Genomic DNA, 21,478 nt, shown 5'->3' on the forward strand with positions numbered 1-21,478 from the left:
ATAAATATGGATACTTATCTTCTAAGTACTGTTTAATATTTAGGAAGACTTAGCATGGTAAAGACTAAATATTGAGTAAAACCCATAATTTTACCACAGTATTTGCAAAGTTTTTGTGGTTTTGGTAGTAACATTGTAAGCTAGGGAATGCAGTGTTTTTCGGCCCTCTCTGGAGGAACTCAGTGGCCACCTTACGAGATATAGGTGCAGAAGAGTCACTTGCATTTCCTGGTGACCATAGCAACAGTCGGCTTGCCATCACTACTTGTCATGCAGGGTTGTGAGTCTCGAGGCCCCTGCCCAAAGCACTTCATTATCACAAAGCTCCATTCTTGTTTTAAATGAGCTGTTGCATTTTTTTGTTGTTTTTGTTTCTTTTAACAATTAAATTATTTACATTTCAAATGTTGTCCCCCTAACCGACCCCTCCTCCACAAGCCCAATATCCCATTCCTTCTCCCCTTTGCTGCTACCCCACCCACATACAGCCAACCATTAGACTGAGTCTGGGGACCCCAATGGAGGGATTAGAGAAAGGACTGAAGGAGCCGAAGAGGTTTGCAACCCCTTAGGAAGAACAACATCATCAGCCAACCAGACCCCCAGAACTCCCAGGGACTAAACCACCAACCAAAGAGCTGTTTTTGTTTTGTTTTTTTTTAAAATATTTATTTATTTATTTATTACTGTAGCTGTCTGCAGACACACCAGAAGAGGGCATCAGATCTCATTACAGATGGTTATGAGCCACCATGTGGTCGCTGGGATTCGAACTCAGGACCTCTGGAAGAGCAGCCTGTGCTCTTAACCACTGAGCCATCTCTCCAGCCTGAGCCGTTTCATTTTGAATGGCAAGCTTTTGAAGTAATGAAGGAATTATATATTTTTACCATCTTCTATGTCCTATGGAACTTACTGTAGTTCAGGCTGCCGTTGAACACACAGACATCCACCTGCCTCCAGCTTCTGTGTGCTGTGGTTAAAGGGATATCCACAGGCCCAGCTCCAACTCACTGCTTTGCTGTCTTTGTGACAGCTTCCCAAGCTGCCTGATTGTTTTCTTGTTGTGCTGGCACTTTAGAACACCTCTGGGTCACCTTTCTCTTGCGACAGTTTCAAACTGTTAATATAAGTGCACAGCACAGCAATGCAAATGTCAAAAATACTTACTGTAATGAATTTCCTCAGATTAAACACACCAAAAGAGGGGAGTCTACACCTAGAGTGAGGAGTGGGATTTCACAGGTACTCTGCTTACTGGATTACTTTGGGTATGTGCGCAGGTCTACACTATTTTCTTCTGAATAATTAATTCTTTTGTGTTTGTTTAATTTCTCTTCCTATCAGAAATCTGCTATATTACATTATAACTGCTTCATAAATACAAAGACATTAAATTTTAAGATTTCAGTTACTACTGCTGGATCTCAAACCTTAAAAAACAAAGCGAACAAACAAACAAAAAGATCGTGCCTCTTTCCTCGCCCCCTTTAAAAATGCCATGCTGTAACTTCTTCCACTTCAAAACCTTTATACGATTATTATTATTATCTTTTTAGTATGTAAGTTCAAGGCTCACAAAAGATGTGCAGTAAGGGCAACAAACAACTGCAAATGGACCACGCTGGCCTCCATCGGGAAGGACATCATAGAGGACGAGGATGGTGTAAGCTGCGGCTCTGCCCCGCCCGCGCCCCTGCCTCGCCCTGCCCCCCCTGCCCCTCCACCCCCGCCCTGCCCCTCATGCCCCCCACCCCGCCCCCGCCCTGCCTCGCCCTGCCCCCTCCACCCCCCCGCCCTGCCCCTCACGCCCCCCCCCCTGCCCCCCACCCACCCCCCCCTGCCCCCCTGCCCCCTCCACGCCCCCCCCTGCCCCCCCCCTCCGCCCCCCCCCTGCCCCCCGCCCCCCGCCCTGCCTCCACCCCCCGCCCTGTCCCGCCCACGCCCCCGCCCTGCCCTGCCCCCCCGCCCCCCGCCCTGCCCCCTCATGCCCCCCCCCCCCCGCCCCCGCCCTGCCCCCTGCCCCTCCCCCCCCGCCCTGCCCCCTCACGCCCCCCCCTGCCTGGCCCCTGCCCCCCCGCCCCCCCACCCCCTCCCTGTCCTCCTGCCTCCCTGCCCCCCCTGCATGCCCCCACCCCGCCCCCGCCCTGTCCCTGCCCCCTCCGCCCTGCCCCCGCCCTGCCCACGCCCCTGCCACCCCACCCCCCCTGTCCCGCCCGCCCTCCGGGCCCCATCCCCTCCGCCCGCCCCACCTCCGCCCCCCTCCCCGCTCCGCCCATCCACGCCCTCGCCATGCCACGCCCCCGCCCCGTGCTCTTTCAGAGTATAATGAGAGTTAAGTGGGAATGTGGGTTATTTGGGTTGCATTGGAAGTGTTAGGTGATTGTGAGTTTTGATTTTTAATTAACTGTTCATAGCATTCCTCTGCTTTCTGCTTGAAGGGGAATCTGTTCTAAGAAAGGCTTAGGAAGGCCTCTTGGCTGGGCTGCTGTGAAAGATCTTTCTCTGAGGAACTCAGTGGTCTTCAGTGCTTAGCTGAGATGCTGCTCATTCTGCCAAATTCTGGGTCTTCCTCTCAGCAGTGTTGGACTCCACTGCATCCTGCATGTGAAACCTTTGGAGATCACTGTACTATAAGCCTTTCTACGCCTTTCTCCTCAGCTAGATTTCTGCTGAAGTGAGCCTTTGTCCTTTCTGTGTGTACCTTCAGGGTTCAGGAAGGCTAGATGGTCCATAAATGTGAATAAGGCGAGTGAAGGACTCTGGGGATGCACACGATTGAGTCTGTAGAGTAAGAAACCCTGCCTTTTTCAGAGTGAGGATGACGTCCTCCTCCTCTGGCTTCGCTCTGACCGCTCCTCCTTCCTGTCCGCAGGTCGCCATGCCTCACCAGTGGCTGGAAGGCAACTTGCCTGTGAGTGCCAAGTGTGCAGTGTGTGACAAAACGTGTGGCAGTGTTCTTCGCCTGCAAGATTGGAAATGCCTTTGGTGTAAGACAATGGTAAGGGTGAGATATTCTAAAGTAGCATCGTCCCTAACTGGCTCAACCGTGTGGTCGAGAGGCAAAGCAAATAATTTCTGACAGAGCAGACCCTGGTTGCACACATATCCCTTTGTGACATAATGGTTCTCATTCGTGTATTTGAAGAATATTCCCTCTAACATGGCATTGGCGTGTGTGCGTGTGTGTGTGCGTGTGTGCGTGTGTGCGTGTGTGCGTGTGTGTGGTGTCAAGTGGCCCCTTTACAGAGGTTGCTTGCATTCAGAAGGATCCCTGTCTCATACAGGCTTTCTATATCGATTCCATCACATCGTGGCCACTGTTTTCAGCAACCCATCCTCCCCTCCACGCCACCCCCACACTTAAGTCACATGGTACCCTCAGAAAGCCCTGCTCGCTCCAAGGTGCTATCAGGTTATCATTGATATCTGAAACGTCATTTTGCTGCAGTCCTGTGTCTGTCCTCAGACACAAGACCAAGCAAAGTAGGTTATGCCCCTGCTGTGACTGACGTTATATGTCTGTTATATAAATAAATATTTTTTTAAAAAATTGCATGCGAACCAAGGAATAGTTTCATTTCTGTCAGTTATTGTGAGAACAGGGTTTCTGACCAAGTGAGGACAGCCCATGTAAAGAGATGGCTGTGTGCAGTGTGCGCTTGGTGTGCAGACAGCATTGGGGCAGGCAGCCGTGTGCACTCTGCCTGTTGTCACCATGCTGACTGGCCACAGCAGTGACTGCCTTCCACTGGGCTAGATTTGTTTGGCAATGTTTTGAGTCTTATAGTCTTTTAAATTTGAAAGTTAATCCCCTACACACACACACACACACACACACACACACACACACACACACACACACGCACATTTTAAATGTGTAAAGCCTGTTGCTTTTGTTAAGTGTCAGGCAGATCAGCGGAAAGCACGAAGGGAGTGGTTCTGACGCATTTATTGTCGTCAATGAGACTGATTTCTAAATGCCTCAGCATTTTAGCCCGGTCTGATGGGTGGCCTGGTGCTTCCGTCCGCTTTTAAATGTAGCATGACTCTCTCTGTCCTGTGCTGTGGCCTGTTCCATCCTCCTTGTCTTTGGTAGGCTGCTGCTGCTGTGACGACTCCATGACCGTGGTTATTGGGAGAAAGGGTTCATTTGCCTTGCATTGCTTACCGCAGGCCATCAGGGATGGCAGCTGCACAAGAGTTGAAGGCAGGGAACCTGGAGGTGGGAACCGAGAGACGCCACAGAAAAGAGCTACTTACAGGTGTCTTTTGCATCTCAGTAAACCTCTAGCTCCTGAAGTCCTCTCAAACCGTTCCTTGTTTTAAAGGAACACTACATACAGTTCATCATTTTCATTCTCTGTGTGTGAGTATGTTCTTGAATGTTTGTATGTGCACTGTGTGCCCATGGAGGTCAGAAGGCGGTGCCAGATTCCCAGAAAGCGGAGTTGGGGAGGTCATAAGCCCCTTGCCTGTGCTGGGAACTGAAAGGCCAGTGCTCTCAGCCACTCCCCATCCCTACAGTTCCCGGCACAACCTACATTTCAAACCTTCATTTCCTTTTGGGGCGCAGTGCTCCTCCCAATTCCTGCGGCCTCTGTCCGCTGTGCGTTTCTTGCCGCTTCTCTTCTCTGGGGCTTAGCTGTCCTTTTCTGACTCTTTGAAAGCGCATCGATGTATGATGAGCTGTTTCAGAGAGGCTCGTGCCTCTCTTCATCTGCAGGGAGCATGCACTTACTGTACACAGTCAGTAGTTTTAAGCAGTCTGGGCCAAAGAGACCGTCCTTGAGGAGTTCTGCGTGTAGAGAAATTGTAGAGTGGCATGGCCGTTCCCGGTGGCGCATGGCGGTGCTCTGGATTGCCTTTCTTTCCCTGTTCTTCCCTGGCTCTCACCCTAATTATTTCTGCCCTATCCTGTGTCTGTCACACAGACCGGCCTCTGTTGCCATCCCCTGGGACAGCTCTCGACCTCTCTCGCCATCCCCTGGGACAGCGCTTTGTGCCTCATCCTTCCTACACTCTATCATTTATGGTGTGCTTCCTGTTTGCCTTTGACTGGGGACATTGCACATGAGGGTCCCCAGTGCGTGCTACCATCATCATCTAAAGGGCCAAACAAAGCAAACGAGAACCCATCCAAAGCCTGAATGTCGACCACCCACGTGATCCATCATATACTGTAACAGTGTCTGTGAACGTTAGCCCTGATTTCCCCAGGCAGCGTTGTGTAGATCTCGTTCTGTGCTGCTCCACGATTCTCACACAGTTTTAAACTATCTGACTGAGCAATGCTTTAGTCTCAGCACTCAGCAGGCGGGGGCAGGTGGACATCCGAGTTCGATGCCAGCCTGATCTACAGAGCAAGGACAGAGCTACACAGAGAACCCCTGTCCTGGAAAACAAAGCACCCTCAGAACTATCTGTGCACATTAATTTTTCTAGAACACATTTTTGTTAATTATTATGTCATGGTTGAGAATTGTCCCCAAATAGGTCATCAGGAGAATAAAAATCTTTATTGCATTTTAATTATCCTCCTGAAAGGTTTGGCTTAGTTCATGCATGTATTTCTTAAAGGACCAATTAAATAAAGCCATATTTAAGTAAGTGTTTGTGGAACATCCGCTTAACTAGCTGACACGTTTAAAAGGTTCTGTAGGTGGACACCGGAGCTGTTCTGAGCAGCCAGGCTCCTCCACGGTGAAGTGACCCTGCGTTTTACCACTCGGAATGTCTCACGTTGGCTTGAGAGCCTTCTGCTTCTCTCCTCTGCCTTGCAGGGCGGTGGTCTGGCTGAGCAGCGGTCGTGCATGTGCTTCATAGCAGCACACACAGACGCGTGCCCTAAGAGAAGTTAGACTAGAAGGTTGTAGGATCACTGCGGAAAGAGCTTGCACATGGCAGATTTTATTTATTTTTATTAAATTTTATGTCCCTGACATTGAGATACCATCCCTCCATCTTTCCTCTTTCTTCCCTCCCCGCCCTCCCTCTCTTCCCCTTCCATATTTCCCTTCTCCCTTCACCAGGCATGCCTGACTAATAGCGCTTACTTTAGATAACCACAGGAGTGGACTGCTCTGGGCAGAGTCTCATGTACAGTGCGAGCCTGTTTCCGGGAAGGGTGCATGCTCCTTTAGCGGTTCTGATGGTATTGATCCTGAACAAACAGGTCTGTAGGTGTCGTTTATAACCCGGAATGGCGTTGGTTCTTTTTTTTTTTTTTACAGTTCTTGAAGGTTTCTTTGTTTTATTTGTCAGGTACACACTGCCTGCAAAGACGTGTACCATCCTGTCTGTCCACTAGGCCAGTGTAAAGTATCCATCATCCCTCCAATTGCACTGAATAGCACAGACTCTGACGGTAGGTAGCAGTGGTGTAAGTGCGTGTGTTTCTGGCGTATTTAATGTTGATTTAATTTCCTATGGTAAACTGTAATCGGCTGTTCTGGTCAGTTTTTATAAATGCTGGATGCTATATTTTAATTAATTGATTCTTGAATTGCTGGGGATGAAACTCGGGATCTTGAAGAGCTAAGCATGGGTCCAACCACTGAGCTCCATCCCCAGCCAAAACGGTATTTTGAAACGGAAGCTGTAGGGCATCCATTAACACATTGGCCAGATCACCCTGCACAAGACTTGCAGATTTTTTTCTTTCTTTTTTCTTTTCTTTTCTTTTTTTTATACATCCCAACGAATGACGGAAGATCGTGAGTTGGTACTGAACTCCTGGAAGGTTAATTTGTGTGTGTTCTCTCACCATAATTGAAACTGCCCATTAGCATGGACTACTATTAAGATTTGCTCTCCTGTAATTTCATTGCAGGAGTCTGTCCTCCTCTAGATGAATTCGCTATTTCTAGACTCTGGCAAGGCTTAACTGTAAGTGCCAGAGACTTTCTGACATTGCCCGTTTAGAATGGGGTGTTCATTACCTCCTTCTCCACAAGCCACGTTACAGAAGGTTTCTGCAGTGTGTCCTCTTAGTCTTCTGCCGTGCTTCATGACAGGCGTTTAACAGCTGTGGACGTTTATGTCAGGCTCAGGGGATGTGCTCTCGATAGCCCTCCCTGTCCCCATATGTCTTTCACTCATTACACATTTTAAAGTATTTTCTCAGACCTCTGCAAAGAACAAATAGAATATTGTAGAATACCGAGTATGGGCATGAATTATTTGACAACTGTGAACGCATAGCCCAGCATCTCGTTCCTTATAAAGGTTGGTAAGGTTGGTGGTATATTTCAAGCACTCCATGATTGAGGTACTTATTGTCTCCGGTGTGGTTTTTCGCTGCAAAGTTATGTCCTAAAACACGAGTTTTACATTGCGAGTAACTTAGTTCAGTGGGGGGAACTACATGACCCTGGTGTGGAGCAGTAAGGAAGGTTCCTTGTTTTTACCCATTTCTCTCCCTTTTTCTGAATGCCTGTTAATAATTTAAGAGAGAGGAAGTGCACATTAATCTTGTCCCGGGCTTGTTTTGCAGGTTTCTGCCGAGCAACCTTTTCGTTCTGTGTCAGCCCCCTCTTGGTGTTCGTCAACTCTAAGAGCGGGGATAATCAGGGAGTGAAGTTCCTTCGTCGCTTTAAACAGTTGCTCAACCCGGCTCAGGTGTTTGATTTAATGAACGGAGGGCCCTATTTAGGGTAATTCATTCATTTATGACAAATCTTACTTGAGTAAAACACAGTTTTAAGCGTGAGATGTGCCTGGCTCTTCTGCTCCTGAAAATTAATTTCCAGGCCAGGCGGTGGTGGGACACAGCTTTAAACCCAGTCCTTGGGAGGCAGAGGCAGGCAGAGCTCTGCGTTCCGCGCCAGCATGGTCTACGCAGAGAGTTCAGGTCACCTAGGGCTACACAGAGAAACCTTGTCTCCAAAAACCAAACTGACCACACGAACCCAGAAAATTGCATTTTCCCTTAGACATCTTTATTGGTCTCACGCCTTCCTACATTGGAGCCTTGTCAGCTTTTGGCTTAGCATTGTTCTTTGTGAATGCTGCTGGTGATTGAATCCTAATAGACGTGCACTTCCTACACAAGCCCTCCTCATTAAGCTGTGTCTCTGGCTTAACTTTCTCATTATTTGTGGTTTGTTTTTGCTTTTTGAGGCAGGACTGTGAGGCCCTGTGTGAAGTCTGTGAGAACTGGGCTAGCCCAGAACTTACAGGGGACAGCTTGTCTCTCTTCCCTCTGAGTGCTGGGGTTAAAGTTGTGCTCCTTAACTAGAGATTTTAACACAGAGCTTCCTTATCTCACCCCACACTTGTTGGTATAACTTTCGAGTTCAAAAATGTATATAAAAACATTTTAAGTGTGCGTCACATAAACTTGCATAGATGTAAAATACCACTAATGTCAGAAAATCATCTTCATAGAAAACTATCTCAGATTTATATCAATACACACACAGTGCATGACTTGTCCAAAGGGTGTCTGTCTAGTACTTCAGCCCTGAAGGATCTTGGGCTGACTTCGATAAATGCTAAGGGACTTTTGTTGACCGTCCTTTGTCCGTCCTGTGATGCTGTCTAACTTAGAGTCTAAGAATGACCGTGAACTGCCTGACATTTTTATTGTGAGGGACACATATGCCTTAGGGTACGTCACCCCTTTCAGGGCCCGTGTGTGGCTTTTCCGTGGGCGTGGTATGTTCCCTTGTGGAGGAGCCGTCTACTCTTTCTGCCTCTGAGTGTCTGTCTCTCCTTGTGTGACTCCTGGGGGTTGTTGGTCCAGGACCTAAGGTTTACTAGGGGTCAGTGGGGTACGGACAGAATGACATAAAGGGAGACAGAAGTCAAAGGAAGAAGGCCTGCGGCTGGGAGAAGGGGAGGAGACCAAGAGTCAGGCATTGGTGAGGGCTGGCAGGTGCAGCCCAATGTCCCCACACCTCTGAGATGCGTCTCCCTTTCCTGTAAGTCCTCAGAAGGTGACGTGTATACGATGGCAAAGCCACACACCGGTGTCTGCTTGGCCTTCCGTTCTCATTCCTGGCTCTGCTCCACTTTCACTCTTCTTGGTCTTCTTTCCCCTTCCTTCTAATTTATCCCCATTTCTGCACAGAATTTTTTCTTTTAATTCAAAAGTTTTCTCAGTTAACTATGGCACTCAAGTTAATTTTTACATACACACTCTTATATTTAATATGGATGTAGATATGCATATAAAACGAACAGTAATTGGAGAACGTGCTTTTTATGTACTCAACACTGAAAATGACTGTTTTACTTTCAGCCTGAGATTGTTCCAAAAGTTTGACAACTTCCGGATCCTTGTCTGTGGAGGAGATGGAAGTGTAGGCTGGGTTTTGTCAGAGATTGACAAACTGAACTTGCATAAACAGGCAAGTATGCGCTGGTGTGTTTGAGATGGGCCTTGAACCCCAGGCCCTTGCTCCCCGACTTCCCTCAAAGTGTTACCATTGCGTTCTTTTGCAGTGCCAGCTTGGGGTGCTGCCCTTGGGTACAGGCAATGACCTTGCTCGAGTTCTTGGCTGGGGAGGGTCCTATGACGACGACACCCAGCTCCCTCAGATACTAGAGAAGCTGGAACGAGCCAGCACCAAGATGTTGGACAGGTAAAAGAAGTTTTTCTTCTGAATATGTCAACCTGAGGTTATTTGATTTTTTATAATTTTAGTAACTGTAGTAAGTCCAAGATTCCTGGTCTTGTTCATTAATCTTTGAGATCCTGAATAGAATTTGCACAAAGTAAATTCATTAAAAGATGCTTTGAATGATGGATGGATGGATGCCAAAAGGCTGAAGAAATGGTTTCGATGAATTCCTTATTTAAATGTAGATGACTGTGAAGTTACTAATTTTTGTTTTGTGGTGGTTTGGGGATAGGGTTTCCCTACATAACTTAGATGGACCTCAAATTTGAGATCACCTGTCTTATTGTCTCTGGGTGCCAGTATTACAGGAGTGCACCACTGTGCCTGGGGATACCAACTACTTTTAATCACTGTTCAAGTCAGAAAGCTAAAAGGTTAACTTTGCAGCTGGAGCCTCTAATAATGGATTAATGAGACCTGTTAGCTTGTGGAGAGAGAGAAAGAGAGGGAGGGAGGGGAGGGAGGGAGGGAGGGAGAACATAAATCCAGTCCCAGAGACAAAGGGAATTAGGAACACTCATGAAGCTGAAGGACCTGCCACTGTTTACATTGTCCTCGATCCCCTCCCCTCTCCTCTCCTCAGCACCAACCCCATTTTGAAAGGCCATCTATAAAGCAGAAATCATAGTGTTTGCAGCCTAACTGCTTGTGGTGAAGGCATTTAGAATTTGGGTTAAGGGAACAACAAGATTCAATAAGTCGTAATTGCCCCACCCCAAGAGTACAAGTCAGATAGCAAAATATCATTACAGACTTGAGCTTTCATGAATCAAAACAACTTTGATAGGATTAGCCATCTGTGGGGCTCTCCCTGAAAACATCAGGGAGCCACCAGTCAAAATGCAATTATCCTTAGATGAGAGCCAGCCTCAGATGTGGTGACCTTGTCTGTCACACTGTAGTGCTTGACTCCTCTGTGACAGCATATTGAAAATAGACCTGGATGGCAGAACCTTAGCCTGTATGGATCCAAAATGGCATGATGGGGATACTCAGTTGGGCCATAATGCTTTTTAATCTGGGCTGGAGGTCTATTCAGAATCTCCACGGCTAAGAAGGAAGGAAAGGAAGGAAGGAAGGAAGGAAGGGAAAGAAGGAAGAAAGAGAGGGAGGGAGGAACGATAGACTGGGGGGATAAAAAGCAGTGGTGCTGGGAAGTGGCTCGGTGCTCCTGCTGTTAAGCCTGAGTTTGGTTCGCCAGAGCCCATTCAAAGCTGGGTGCAGTAGCACGTCTGTAATACAACATCTCCTTCTGGCAAAATGGGAGGATGGAGGCGGAGAGTTCCCGGATGTTTCCAGGCTACCTCTCCTGACATATAAGCTGCAAACAAGATCCAATCACAAACAAGGTGGGAAAAAAGAACCAACAACCAAATTCTCCTTAGCTCTCCGTCTACACACAGGCTGTGGCACAATGCATACTTGAACACGCACACACTCACACGCACACACTCACACTTACTTCTTGTATTCACATACAGAGACAGAAAGGAAAAGTGATGGGTAAGTTAACTAGCTCAGGTGTCCCGGTTACTTCTCGGGACTTATGTATGTTAAGACAGCAGTTGTAGATCGTAAACACGGTATTCAACAGTTTTTACCTTAGTAAAGCAGAGGGTAAGGGAGGGTTTGAATGAAATAAAATCAGTTTTGAGGGTGGGGAGAACACACCTATAAGTAATTTCCTAAATGATTCGGGGCTTTGCTTCCCAAACAACACAGAGTATTTGCTCAGGCTTTTTAAATATTTAATCATGTGGGTGTTCCTGCGTTTGTCACGTTGAACACTTGGAGGTCTTTTGACGCTCAGTTCTCTCCTTGAACCATGTGGTTTTTGGGGATCTAATTCCGTCCATCAGGCTTAGTGAGTGGCAAAGCCTTTACTCTGGAGCCCTCTTAGCAGCCCCAACACAGTATTTCAAATGCGTCCTTTTGAGACAGAATTAAAGGGCTGTCCTGCTGCAGCCTAGGAAATGCTTTCCAGAGATTCACTCCCCCAAGTGGCTAGCTGAGAAATAGCACCCCGTGGTCCGACTCCCCGACATCTCCTGGTGCGCCAAAAACAGCAGGTTAAAGGTCTTTATTAGAATCATTTTGTTTTCTTTGCGGCTTTACTGTTTGTGAAAAACAGGTGACCCTAGCCCCATAAGGTGGGGATGAAAAGTCAATTCAGTAGTTGTGTTATTTATACTTTTGAATAATACTTACTTGATCTTTATAGCCGCGCTGTGACTTGGTTCATAACAGTGTCGTTATGACTATTTTACCAAGATCAGACCAGGGCTTCTGGAGACAGGAAGAGTAGAAAGAACTCTGGCTGCTTGCCTGGCATTCTGTAGCACTCATTTTGTGTTGCAGCCACTACAGTCCCCCAAGTGAGCGAACCTCTCCCTCTCTGTTCTTGACACCATCAAAGTCACTCAGCCAACAAGCAGTGGGCAGCCAGCAGTAGGGCTGCCAGCAGTGGGCCTGGTGTTTTAACAGGGTCTAGGCTCAGACTTCCAGTATGGATTCAGTCTCTCCCTCAAAGCACACAAGCACCAGAGAAGCCCTGACCAACTCAACCCTCTCTTGTAGCGGCCGCTCTCCTGTTCCCTGGGAATTCTCTATCCAGGGAGGAGATGCAGCATGGGAGGTAAGGTTTTTTTAGGTGGAATCCTTTCCCACTTCTTGTCTTTTGACTAGAGAAGTAGTTCAGCTATAAGAAGGTTGCTACCTTGTTTTGGTTTTGTTTGTTTTGGTCTTTTTGTTATTTTGTATTTTTACTTTCCCCCTCAGAGCTGAGGACTGAACCCAGGGCCTTGTACTTGCTAGGCAATTGCTCTACCACTGAGCTAAATCCCCAGCCCCAGAAGGTTGGCTTTTACATTTCTAGTTGCAGTTTTCTCTTTCTTGGGTGTTTGTGTGATCTCTAATTTCTGTGCTAGCCCATGCTCCTCATTTGGAAGCCTGTTGACTCTGTGTATGCAGACCCTGCTATTCCTTTGCTTTGAGATAGATATTCAGCATATAAATATGTGTTTGTGTATATACATGTTATATATATGTATATATATACACACATATATATGTTGAGTAATGGATGGAAAATTACATACATACAATCATATTTGTAATGTCTTCTTATTTTGGTTATGTGTGTGCACACACGAGTGTACACATGTATTTGCACATGTATGTGGAAGTCTGAACTTGTTGGAATCATTCTGATTTCTTATTCATTGAGGCGGGGTCTCCCATTTAAACCCTGAGCTAGCTGAGATGGCTACTCTCACTAACCAGCTCCTGTCTTCTTCCTGTGGTACTGTAAGCAGGCCAGCATTCCTCCCCTGCGCTGACATGGGCTCTGGGGATCTGAACTCTAGTCCTCATGCTTTCACAGCAGCTGTTGTAGCTATGAAGCCAGTCTGTGTGGATGGAGAGTTGAACAGTAGCTACAGTAACTGCTGAGTTCACGTAGTCTAAGTGATAAATGCCTATTGGGGAAGTTTGGGTTTTATGTGAAGACTTACTCTCATTAGTCTGAATGATACACTAGGCCCTGTTTACTGAGTTAATGGGGTTAATGTTTAATGGGGTTTGCCTGAAGGTTAGATCATTGGCTATGTGTGATTTTTATAAAATTCTTGTATGTGTTGTAATGTTGCTTTTATTTTTTATTTATTTTTTTCCATAGCGGAGGATGGAACCCAGGGCCTTGCACTTGCTAGGCAAGCGCTCTACCACTGAGCTAAATCCCCAACCCCATGATGTTGCTTTTATAATGCCTTTTTTTTTTAATCTATAAGAAATCCTTCTCTCTCATCTTGTTAGACTATAATAATGTCCTGCCCCCTTATTGTCTCCAAATTTGGAAATTGTTTTAAATATTAATCTGGAATTATCCCATTGATGGCTTTTTCAAACGATTCAACATTTGGAATTACCACTTAGTAATGCATAATAATTACTTACTGATAATTGGAATAAGTTTTCTTGAATTAAGTATTATTTCTGTAAATAATTTCCTTTCATCTCATGTTTAAATTACTCTTTCTTAAGGAGTGTTTACCTCATTTTCATCACATACATACATACATGTTCCCATTCACACATACACGCACACACATACACTTGCATAGGTATACGCACACACACTCACACACACACACTCACACAAACTCACACACACATGCACATACATACACACGTTCTCTCTCTCTCTCTCTCTCTCTCTCTCTCTCTCTCTCTCTCTCTCTCATATCTCTTTTGCCAGGAGCAGTTGCTGAAGGAGAAGTGTTTTCTTTTCATAGGTAACAGGCATTTATTTAATCTAGGACATTATGTGTTAGAATTCTGGGTTTCAGCTCATGCACAAGACATAACCTAGTTAGTACTTTACAATAAGCCTTATCTAGAAGGTGGACAAGAAAATAAAGAGCTACGCTGCATTGCGTCTAGAGTAGTAAGACATACCGTGGCTAGCATTTCCTTCTGTGACCTGGTGTTTGGATATTTCTAACTGGAAAGAGAATGGTAGAATGGAAATCATAAGCTATGTATGAATCCAATGTTTTCTGGGATTATTTTGTCTCTGTCCCATCCTCCATTTAAGATAGACTAAAACTATATGCCATAAATGTACGTATGTATGTATGTGTGAGTGTGTGTGTATGTTTGTTTGTGACGGGAAAGTTTATTAAGATTTAAAGTTTTAATTTAAAGATTTAAGTTTTAGACCAAAGGATTTTCTCCCATCAGGTGGAGTATAATGACCTATGAACTCAAATTGCCAGCAAAGGCATCTGTACTTCCTGAGCCTGCAGAAGCGACTGAAGAATTCTATGTAAGACTAATCTTTTGTCTACTGACTGTTTGAAATGGGCTATCTTGGGGACGGGGGAGAGGGCAGTGGTGACATGCTTGTTTCATAGTGTCACTGCCTGCCTCTAGTCTTCTCTCCCAAAGCAAAGGATTATGAGGATCAAAGTTAGAGTCCTTCTGTGACCATGACCCTAAGTCACCGACCTTCCTGCATCTTACCAGTTTGTAACATGGGCCCTGGTACTCTGAGGAGTTGATGGTCCAGGTGTATACATGGCATCAGACATGCAAGGTCCTGTTCTTATGACCCTGGAGGCCAGCAGATAGCAGCCTCTAGTGAAGGCTCACTCATCTTCTGCATGGGTCATGAGTGGCTGCTTGATTATGAGGTGTCCCCCCAGCTCCGCTAAGCCCCTCCCACTCATGTTCCAGTACTCATGACTGGAAGATCATGCAGTATCTCTCTTCCCACTTGCCTGCTCTCTGAAGGGACGTTAAGCCCATTGATCCTGGGCAAGCAAAGGAAGAAGCACTGCTCACTCCCCTCTATCGCTGCTGCTGACACAAATGTCTAACATCTTCAGACATGTTTAAACCCCAGAGCAGTGGAAATATAAGCCCATCTAGCTTCCAGGAGATTCGCTCTGACTCACTAAGGCCCTTTGATCTACCGCAGCCTATTTTTCACCTCTTTAGAGCTGAAATCTTTGTTTTGCCGTTGGGAAAAATTATTATCTTGTCAAAGCTGAAACAGGGGCATTCTTAGAGAAAGATTGGTGTATTTTTCAGATAGGAAAATATTTTAAAAGTTCTAAAATATGAAAAAGTAATAGAGTCGTATGAAATGGAAAACACAGGCCCATCACCTGAGGAGACGAGACTGCCGAGGTTAATGTGTTTACTGTTTAATTTCCAGAAAAACTCTCGGTTATGTAATTCTATCTGAATAGGCCTGTAGAGCCTGTTTTTCTGGAGGCCAGTCTTCTCGGTAACACTTTTCATTAGTCACTAATTTTTTTCCCAAAATGAGGAGAGGAAGTGATGACCCTGCTAAGTGACACTGTAGTAGATTAAACTGTGGCATCTGTAAATTATGTCCTTTGAAATAAGAAGTATCTTCTTCCTCAGAGAGAGGTGTGCTTTTATCTATAATTATCCTTAATGAACAAATAAACACAAACTTCAGGCAGCACTAATTAAATTACAGTAATTAATAAATTAATCAATGACATGAATGAATGCATTCCTTCATAGCATTAGGGGCCATCCCATATGCTACCCACCCCGCAGTGAACAGAATAAGCTCGTCTCTGAAGAATATCGATCCGTTTTGCATTTTCAAGGACGCATTTCCATTGTCCTGATCTTTAAAGAAAGCGGTTCTTGTAGTCAAGCCAAGAGATTGGATGGGCAGACACATAGCTACTCTGGTGTGGAATTGCTTCTCCAGGTGTGGTCTGCACTTGAAGGAGATGAGGTAGACATTGAAAATTAGCTACTGGTGGATTTGACCATAAACTTAAAATGAGACTTCTTTGGGAAGATGCCAGTGAGAATGGCACTGTGGAGGAGACTAGTCACTGAAACTCCAGGCGTGTGTGAATAGACTTGGGGTGAAAAGAAGCCGGGGCAAGGCGAGCACACACTGGAAACTGACCGGCTTGAACGGGGCCATCATTTCTATTGGGAAATCCCAAGTTTATGACATGGAATGCATATGAAGAAAACATTTAACAGAGACTGTACGTGAGGCTGTTAAGTAGTGTGCATGCTTTTATACATCGTGAAGCTGTGTTCTTTTGATAGGATGTTAAGGGTTCAGTCCAGTTGAAGAGGAGATGGAGGGCATTGGGCAATGCCATGTGTTTCACTGTCTCAAGACAGCAGTTCTCACCCTATGGGTTATGACCTCATAGGGTCAGATATCCTGCAGATCAGATATTTACATTATGACTCATAACAATAGCAAAATTGAAGTTATGATTTGGCAAGAAAGTAAATTTGTAGTTGGGGGGTCATTTAGCATGAAGAACTGTATTAAACTTCCTAATGTCGCAACATTAGGAAGGTGGAGAACCACTGGTCTAAGAGGTATTTATTTACATAATTTTATGGTTGTGTACAACATTATTTGGCTACCCAATCGCATTTTTAAAAGCCTTTTGTGACAGGTATAGTATATAGACAGAAAAATATGCGTATCTTAGATGTATAGCTCGGGACATTTTTATAATTAGTCAAACCTATGTAACAAACACCCAAACCACAGGACAGCATGAAGTGCCTGATAAGCCCCTCTCCTGCCCTTGTAAGCACCGCCACACATTTCTCACGGATGACCACTCCTCACTCTACCAGCCTAGACTCTGGTTTAGGAGGATGGAAAAGTAGATTATATAATGGAGATCATTCTGCATGTATTTTTGCTTTGGATCCATCTACCCAGTATCAGGCTTGTCGGATGCATCTGGGCGGTTGTGTAATTGGAGCTCACTCCTTCCCAGTGCCCTGTAATGTTTCCATGGAACAAATGCACTGCATCCGACACTGTGTGAGCATCCCACCCAGCCCATGTCTTTTGGGGAACACACGTCCGTTTCTTTGGGGTGTGTGTGTAGAACTTGTTTCTCGGTCCTCTAGTGTGGGCCTGTGTTCAGGTCTAACGGACATTGTCCAGCAGCTTCCTAGGACCGTCAGCTTTTATGTAGGAGAGATTTGTATTTCCATCCCCTGTGCTGTTGGCAGGCTCCACTAGCTGCTGTTTGCATTTTAGCCATTGTGCGTGTGGTTTCAGTTTGCGTTCTGCAGATATGTGAGGAACTGATTGTCAGGCACCGGGCTATTCTACCTGCATTTCTAGTGTTCTTCCGATGTTCTGTACGTGCTGACCTGGCTTTTAGTGTACTTATTTTAAATACTACTTCTTTCAGTCATACTATATTTATATATAAGTCACTCATATGTAATTTTAAAAAAGCACAATGGAACATTAATTGGATTTCCTAAGCATATAAAGAACTCCAGGTTCTAAAAATGGGAGTCAGGGAAATTTTCGTTTTGCATAATTTTTCACGACAGCCTTTGCCCTGTTTTCCAAGTGTCATGAAGCATGCATTTCTGAAGCAATCATGACTGGGTTGTATAGACACCAACAGCAATCATATAGTTTAGGGTTTTCTTTTCCAGATGACAATTTATGAAGACTCTGTTGCAAATCACCTTACGAAAATCCTCAATTCCGACGAACGTGCGGTGGTCATATCGTCTGCCAAGTGAGTTGTGGGGCTGAAGTGAAAAGGTACTTAGTTACATGAGAACATGAGAGGAAAGGTATTTCCTGACAGTGACACCATTCCTGACGATTTTTCTTAGATAATAATCTGAACTGGAGTTTTCGTCATGTTAGCATCTGCATGGAGTCTAAAGAGAATATATTTTGCTGCTTATTTTGAACCATTCTAATAATAAAAGTATTAAAAAGTGCTTAGAATTTAAATGTCTATTTGCAAATTATCAATGATCAATTATAACACGGAAGTCCTACCTCATTATAATTTATTCTTTCTCATACATATGTCTTTTTATTTAGCAACTGTTTGCATCACCCAAGGGAAAATAGTGAGATCCTCCAAAATGGCATCTCTTGGTGTGTTTAAAATCCATAATTATAATTTATCAAAGCCATCAGATTTTACTTAATTCCTAAGCCTCCCGATGTTACCCGAATGTGGGATCTCAAATGTACTTCTGAAGTATCCCTTACTTGCATGGCAAGGAGGTCAGCTCGCTTCTGCTAGCTCAAGTTTCCACTCCTAAACAAAGGAATGCCCTTGACGATCCTGCTCGGTGAACACAGTGCTGTCACGAAGGAAGTAAAGAGAGAGGATGGAAGAATGGGGTGTGGAAAACCAGAAGGAAAACACACGTTTTGATTATCACATACTTAATTTGTAATGAAGAAGAATCACAAAAAGTCATTATAAATCACATGCACCTATATCAGAAGAACAAATGGAGTGACAGCTGCTTTTGAGGATGCATCCTCAGCGAACAGGAAACAGCACTGACCGACAGGAAGGGGAAATGGCTTCAGGCTGTAGACCACTGTGCTTGAGGCAGAGATGGGTACTGGCTGGTCTGTGTTTGCTTAATGAGTTGTGTTGCATACAGAAATGTGCTTTCAGACCACTCAGCCCTCAGCAATTCTTGTCTCTCTTGTCCTGGGTTCAACCCTCTTGTTAGTGCCCTGGCCTCAGCAGATATTTGCCAGCCTTGATCTATGAATTAAATGTGTGTCCGAGGAAAGCTCAGTAGGACACCTCCTTGAACTCACTGTATTCCAGGCAGTCTTGGAACCTAGAATCCTCCTGCATCAACTAGATAAAATTCCAGACCCACACCACCTGGCCCACCTGAAGTACATATTTTACTACCCTAAATTCACTACTTAGATTTTTTTCCTCCAGAATATAAATGTCCTATATTCCTTTTGTAATGTGGAACCATAGGGCCATAAGGCAGAACGCTTCTGATTATTTCCATAATTTGAGCATCAAGCACTCCCTTGATTTGAACATCAGTCATCAGCCCTGTGGACACAAGGCTGTGATACATAGAACCAGGCTGTTCCCTCAGCCTCTCTCCACCTCAGAGATGTGGGGGAATTGAGGTAGGAAACCTTGCCTGCCCCTTTCCCATCTACAATGATGGACTGAAAGGCTCCATCACTCAGAGTCAATAGCACAAGCACAGCAGTGGTCAGCCCTCTGACATGTGCAGTTTTACAAACCCAGGAGGAAATTAGGGCAAACCATTACAGTCATGGCAAGGTGGAATTCTAGGTTGGAGTTATACAAGCTGGTGAGAGTGGCAGTGTCTGCTCTGAGGAGTACTTCACAGAGGATCTTCTGTTAGGGCATGCACAAGAATGGTTATAATAAACTGACATCATCATATGTCATTATGCATAAGGTATATTATACATTAACAAAGAAGAAAATTATATAGGAAGTGCATGAAGGAGTCTCTAATCAATGGTAAGCTAGGCTCTCTTAATTTGCTTTAAAATTAGAAATTAAGGGGCTGGAGTGATGGCTCAGCATTTAAGAGCCTGCTGCTCTTGGTGGAGGACTCTAGTTAGGTCCCCAGCTCCCACATCTCAGCTCACAACCATTAATAACTCCAGTCCCAGGAGGTCTGATACGTGTCTCCTCAGACACTAAATGAGTGTGGTACACATACATGCATGACATGCGAGCACACATAGACACGTACTGTTTTAATTTTAAAGTAGAGACCAGAAGCCGGAATGTGAAATGCCAGCCAGCTCCAAGAGAACTGTGTCTCTAGCTCAGTGGCTGGGGTTTGCTTAGCACACGTGAGACACGGGTTCTATCCCTGCACCAGGAAGCAGGTCGAGGGCTAGATGGCCAGCAGATCTAACCCCTAAGCAAGAAGGAAAACGAAAATGGTTAGAAATAATGCACCTGCACGACTAGTTCGGAAGTCCGGACTATAAGAGGATGCGTATGTGTGTGCCCTGTGCCTGTCACATAGTTTGGTTGTGTAGTATTAAGGTCTATAGATGCTGCTGTTTCTCACCCATCAGAGAAAATTGTGAACTTAATAGAAGAAAAACCACTAGGGGAGCATATTTCTCCTTTTCTTTAAATTCTTACTATACCAATGATAGAAATGTTTTACTTTCAAGATGTTTCTATCAATGTACACTTTTTGCCAAAGCTAATCTATCCGTATATGCCATTCCGCTGGCTGTTTATTGCACAACTTTTTGAGAGGCAGATGCATTTCACATTATTTTTCTTTCTAGTCCATTTCTTTTGCAAAGAAACCAAATGGAATTAAAAGAAACAAACAAGTCAGCCATGGATTGCTGACACTAATGAGACCTAAATGGAATTAGGGTTGTGCATTATTGCATTGGTTATCTTAAGTGGGGGGTGGAAGGGTTTACAGAGACTATAACTGAATTCAAGTGCCTGATCGGTTGGTAACCAATACACACAACCTCTCTGTCCTTCAGGTAGCAGTGTGCTACCAAGATGTACTAGTAGGTCAGTAGATCCTGGAGATCCTGGAGATACTGAAGAGCTGTGGAAGATACCACGTTATTTTTAAAGGACCTGACAGTTCTTATGGCTTATTTAAGCATTTGAGGATGGTCTGGTGCAGCCTTACTACAAGTATGGAAAGCAAGGCTTACTTGTCTTTTTCTCACTTAAAAGTTATCAATATATCTAAGATACATTACCCTGGGGGTTGGGGATTTAGCTCAGTGGTAGAGCACTTGCCTAGCAAGCGCAAGGCCCTGGGTTCGGTCCCCAGCTCTGAAAAAAAGAAAAAAGAAAAAAAAAAGATACATTACCCTGTTGGAGTGCGGTCCTATGTAAAAATGACCCCAGGTATTCTGAGTTTTCCTCCTTACCTTTAACTACGTTTGTACGTGAGAGCACACAGGCTCTAACGGAGCATTTTCTCTTCCCCAAAGGATACTCTGTGAAACCGTGAAGGACTTTGTTGCCAAAGTGGAGAAGGCACAGGACAGAACACTGGAAAATACAGTAGTAGCTGAAGCCGTGGCCAGTAAAGTAAGAGGGACACACACCAAGGGCATGCGAGCTGTTTTTTGATATTATGAGCACCGAGCTGTGTTGTAAAGATTGCCTTGCTGTGCTCTTGACAAAGTACCTAAAAGGAAAAGAAACCAATGGTGTTCATTTAGGTGTGAGGGTTTAAGAAAATACCTTCTAGTTTATAGTTATCCTTAAACTGTGGCACTATGGTGCCACTGGAAGTATCCAGCAAGCCAAGATTTTGTCTTCGGATCCCCTTCTCTGTGATTGACATCTTAAAGGGACATGCAGTCAGCCAGCCGTGCCAGGATTCTAGGGAACCCATGGTCCTGTGGGGTGAGGCCTGGCTTTCCACGTCTAACAAGCGCTGGTGACCCAGTTCCCTCCCATCATGGATCTCTCCATTCATTAGATTCAAGTCCTTTTCTCCTTTAAGTTCTGTGTCTTTCGTGACCT

At 45.1% G+C, this 21,478-nt stretch overlaps 1 protein-coding gene across 3 annotated transcripts in view; it reads left to right on the forward strand.

Annotated features, from left to right (window-relative positions):
* Dgkh (diacylglycerol kinase eta) overlaps positions 1 to 21,478 on the forward strand; it is a 154,437-nt gene that overhangs the window by 98,372 nt on the left and 34,587 nt on the right. For 2 of the 3 annotated variants that reach the window (XM_032917856.1, XM_032917857.1), the window contains exons 7-15: positions 1,560 to 1,666; positions 2,876 to 3,001; positions 6,265 to 6,367; positions 7,496 to 7,655; positions 9,245 to 9,353; positions 9,448 to 9,587; positions 14,367 to 14,451; positions 17,616 to 17,701; positions 20,938 to 21,037. In XM_032917856.1, coding sequence (XP_032773747.1) covers positions 1,560 to 1,666; positions 2,876 to 3,001; positions 6,265 to 6,367; positions 7,496 to 7,655; positions 9,245 to 9,353; positions 9,448 to 9,587; positions 14,367 to 14,451; positions 17,616 to 17,701; positions 20,938 to 21,037 — 1,016 coding nt within the window. The remainder of the gene's footprint in view (positions 1 to 1,559; positions 1,667 to 2,875; positions 3,002 to 6,264; positions 6,368 to 7,495; positions 7,656 to 9,244; positions 9,354 to 9,447; positions 9,588 to 14,366; positions 14,452 to 17,615; positions 17,702 to 20,937; positions 21,038 to 21,478) is intronic. The other variant, XM_032917859.1, reaches the window with a different exon arrangement.

This window comes from Rattus rattus, chromosome 12 (genome assembly GCF_011064425.1).
Source record: "Rattus rattus isolate New Zealand chromosome 12, Rrattus_CSIRO_v1, whole genome shotgun sequence".
Classification (NCBI taxonomy): domain Eukaryota; kingdom Metazoa; phylum Chordata; class Mammalia; order Rodentia; family Muridae; genus Rattus; species Rattus rattus.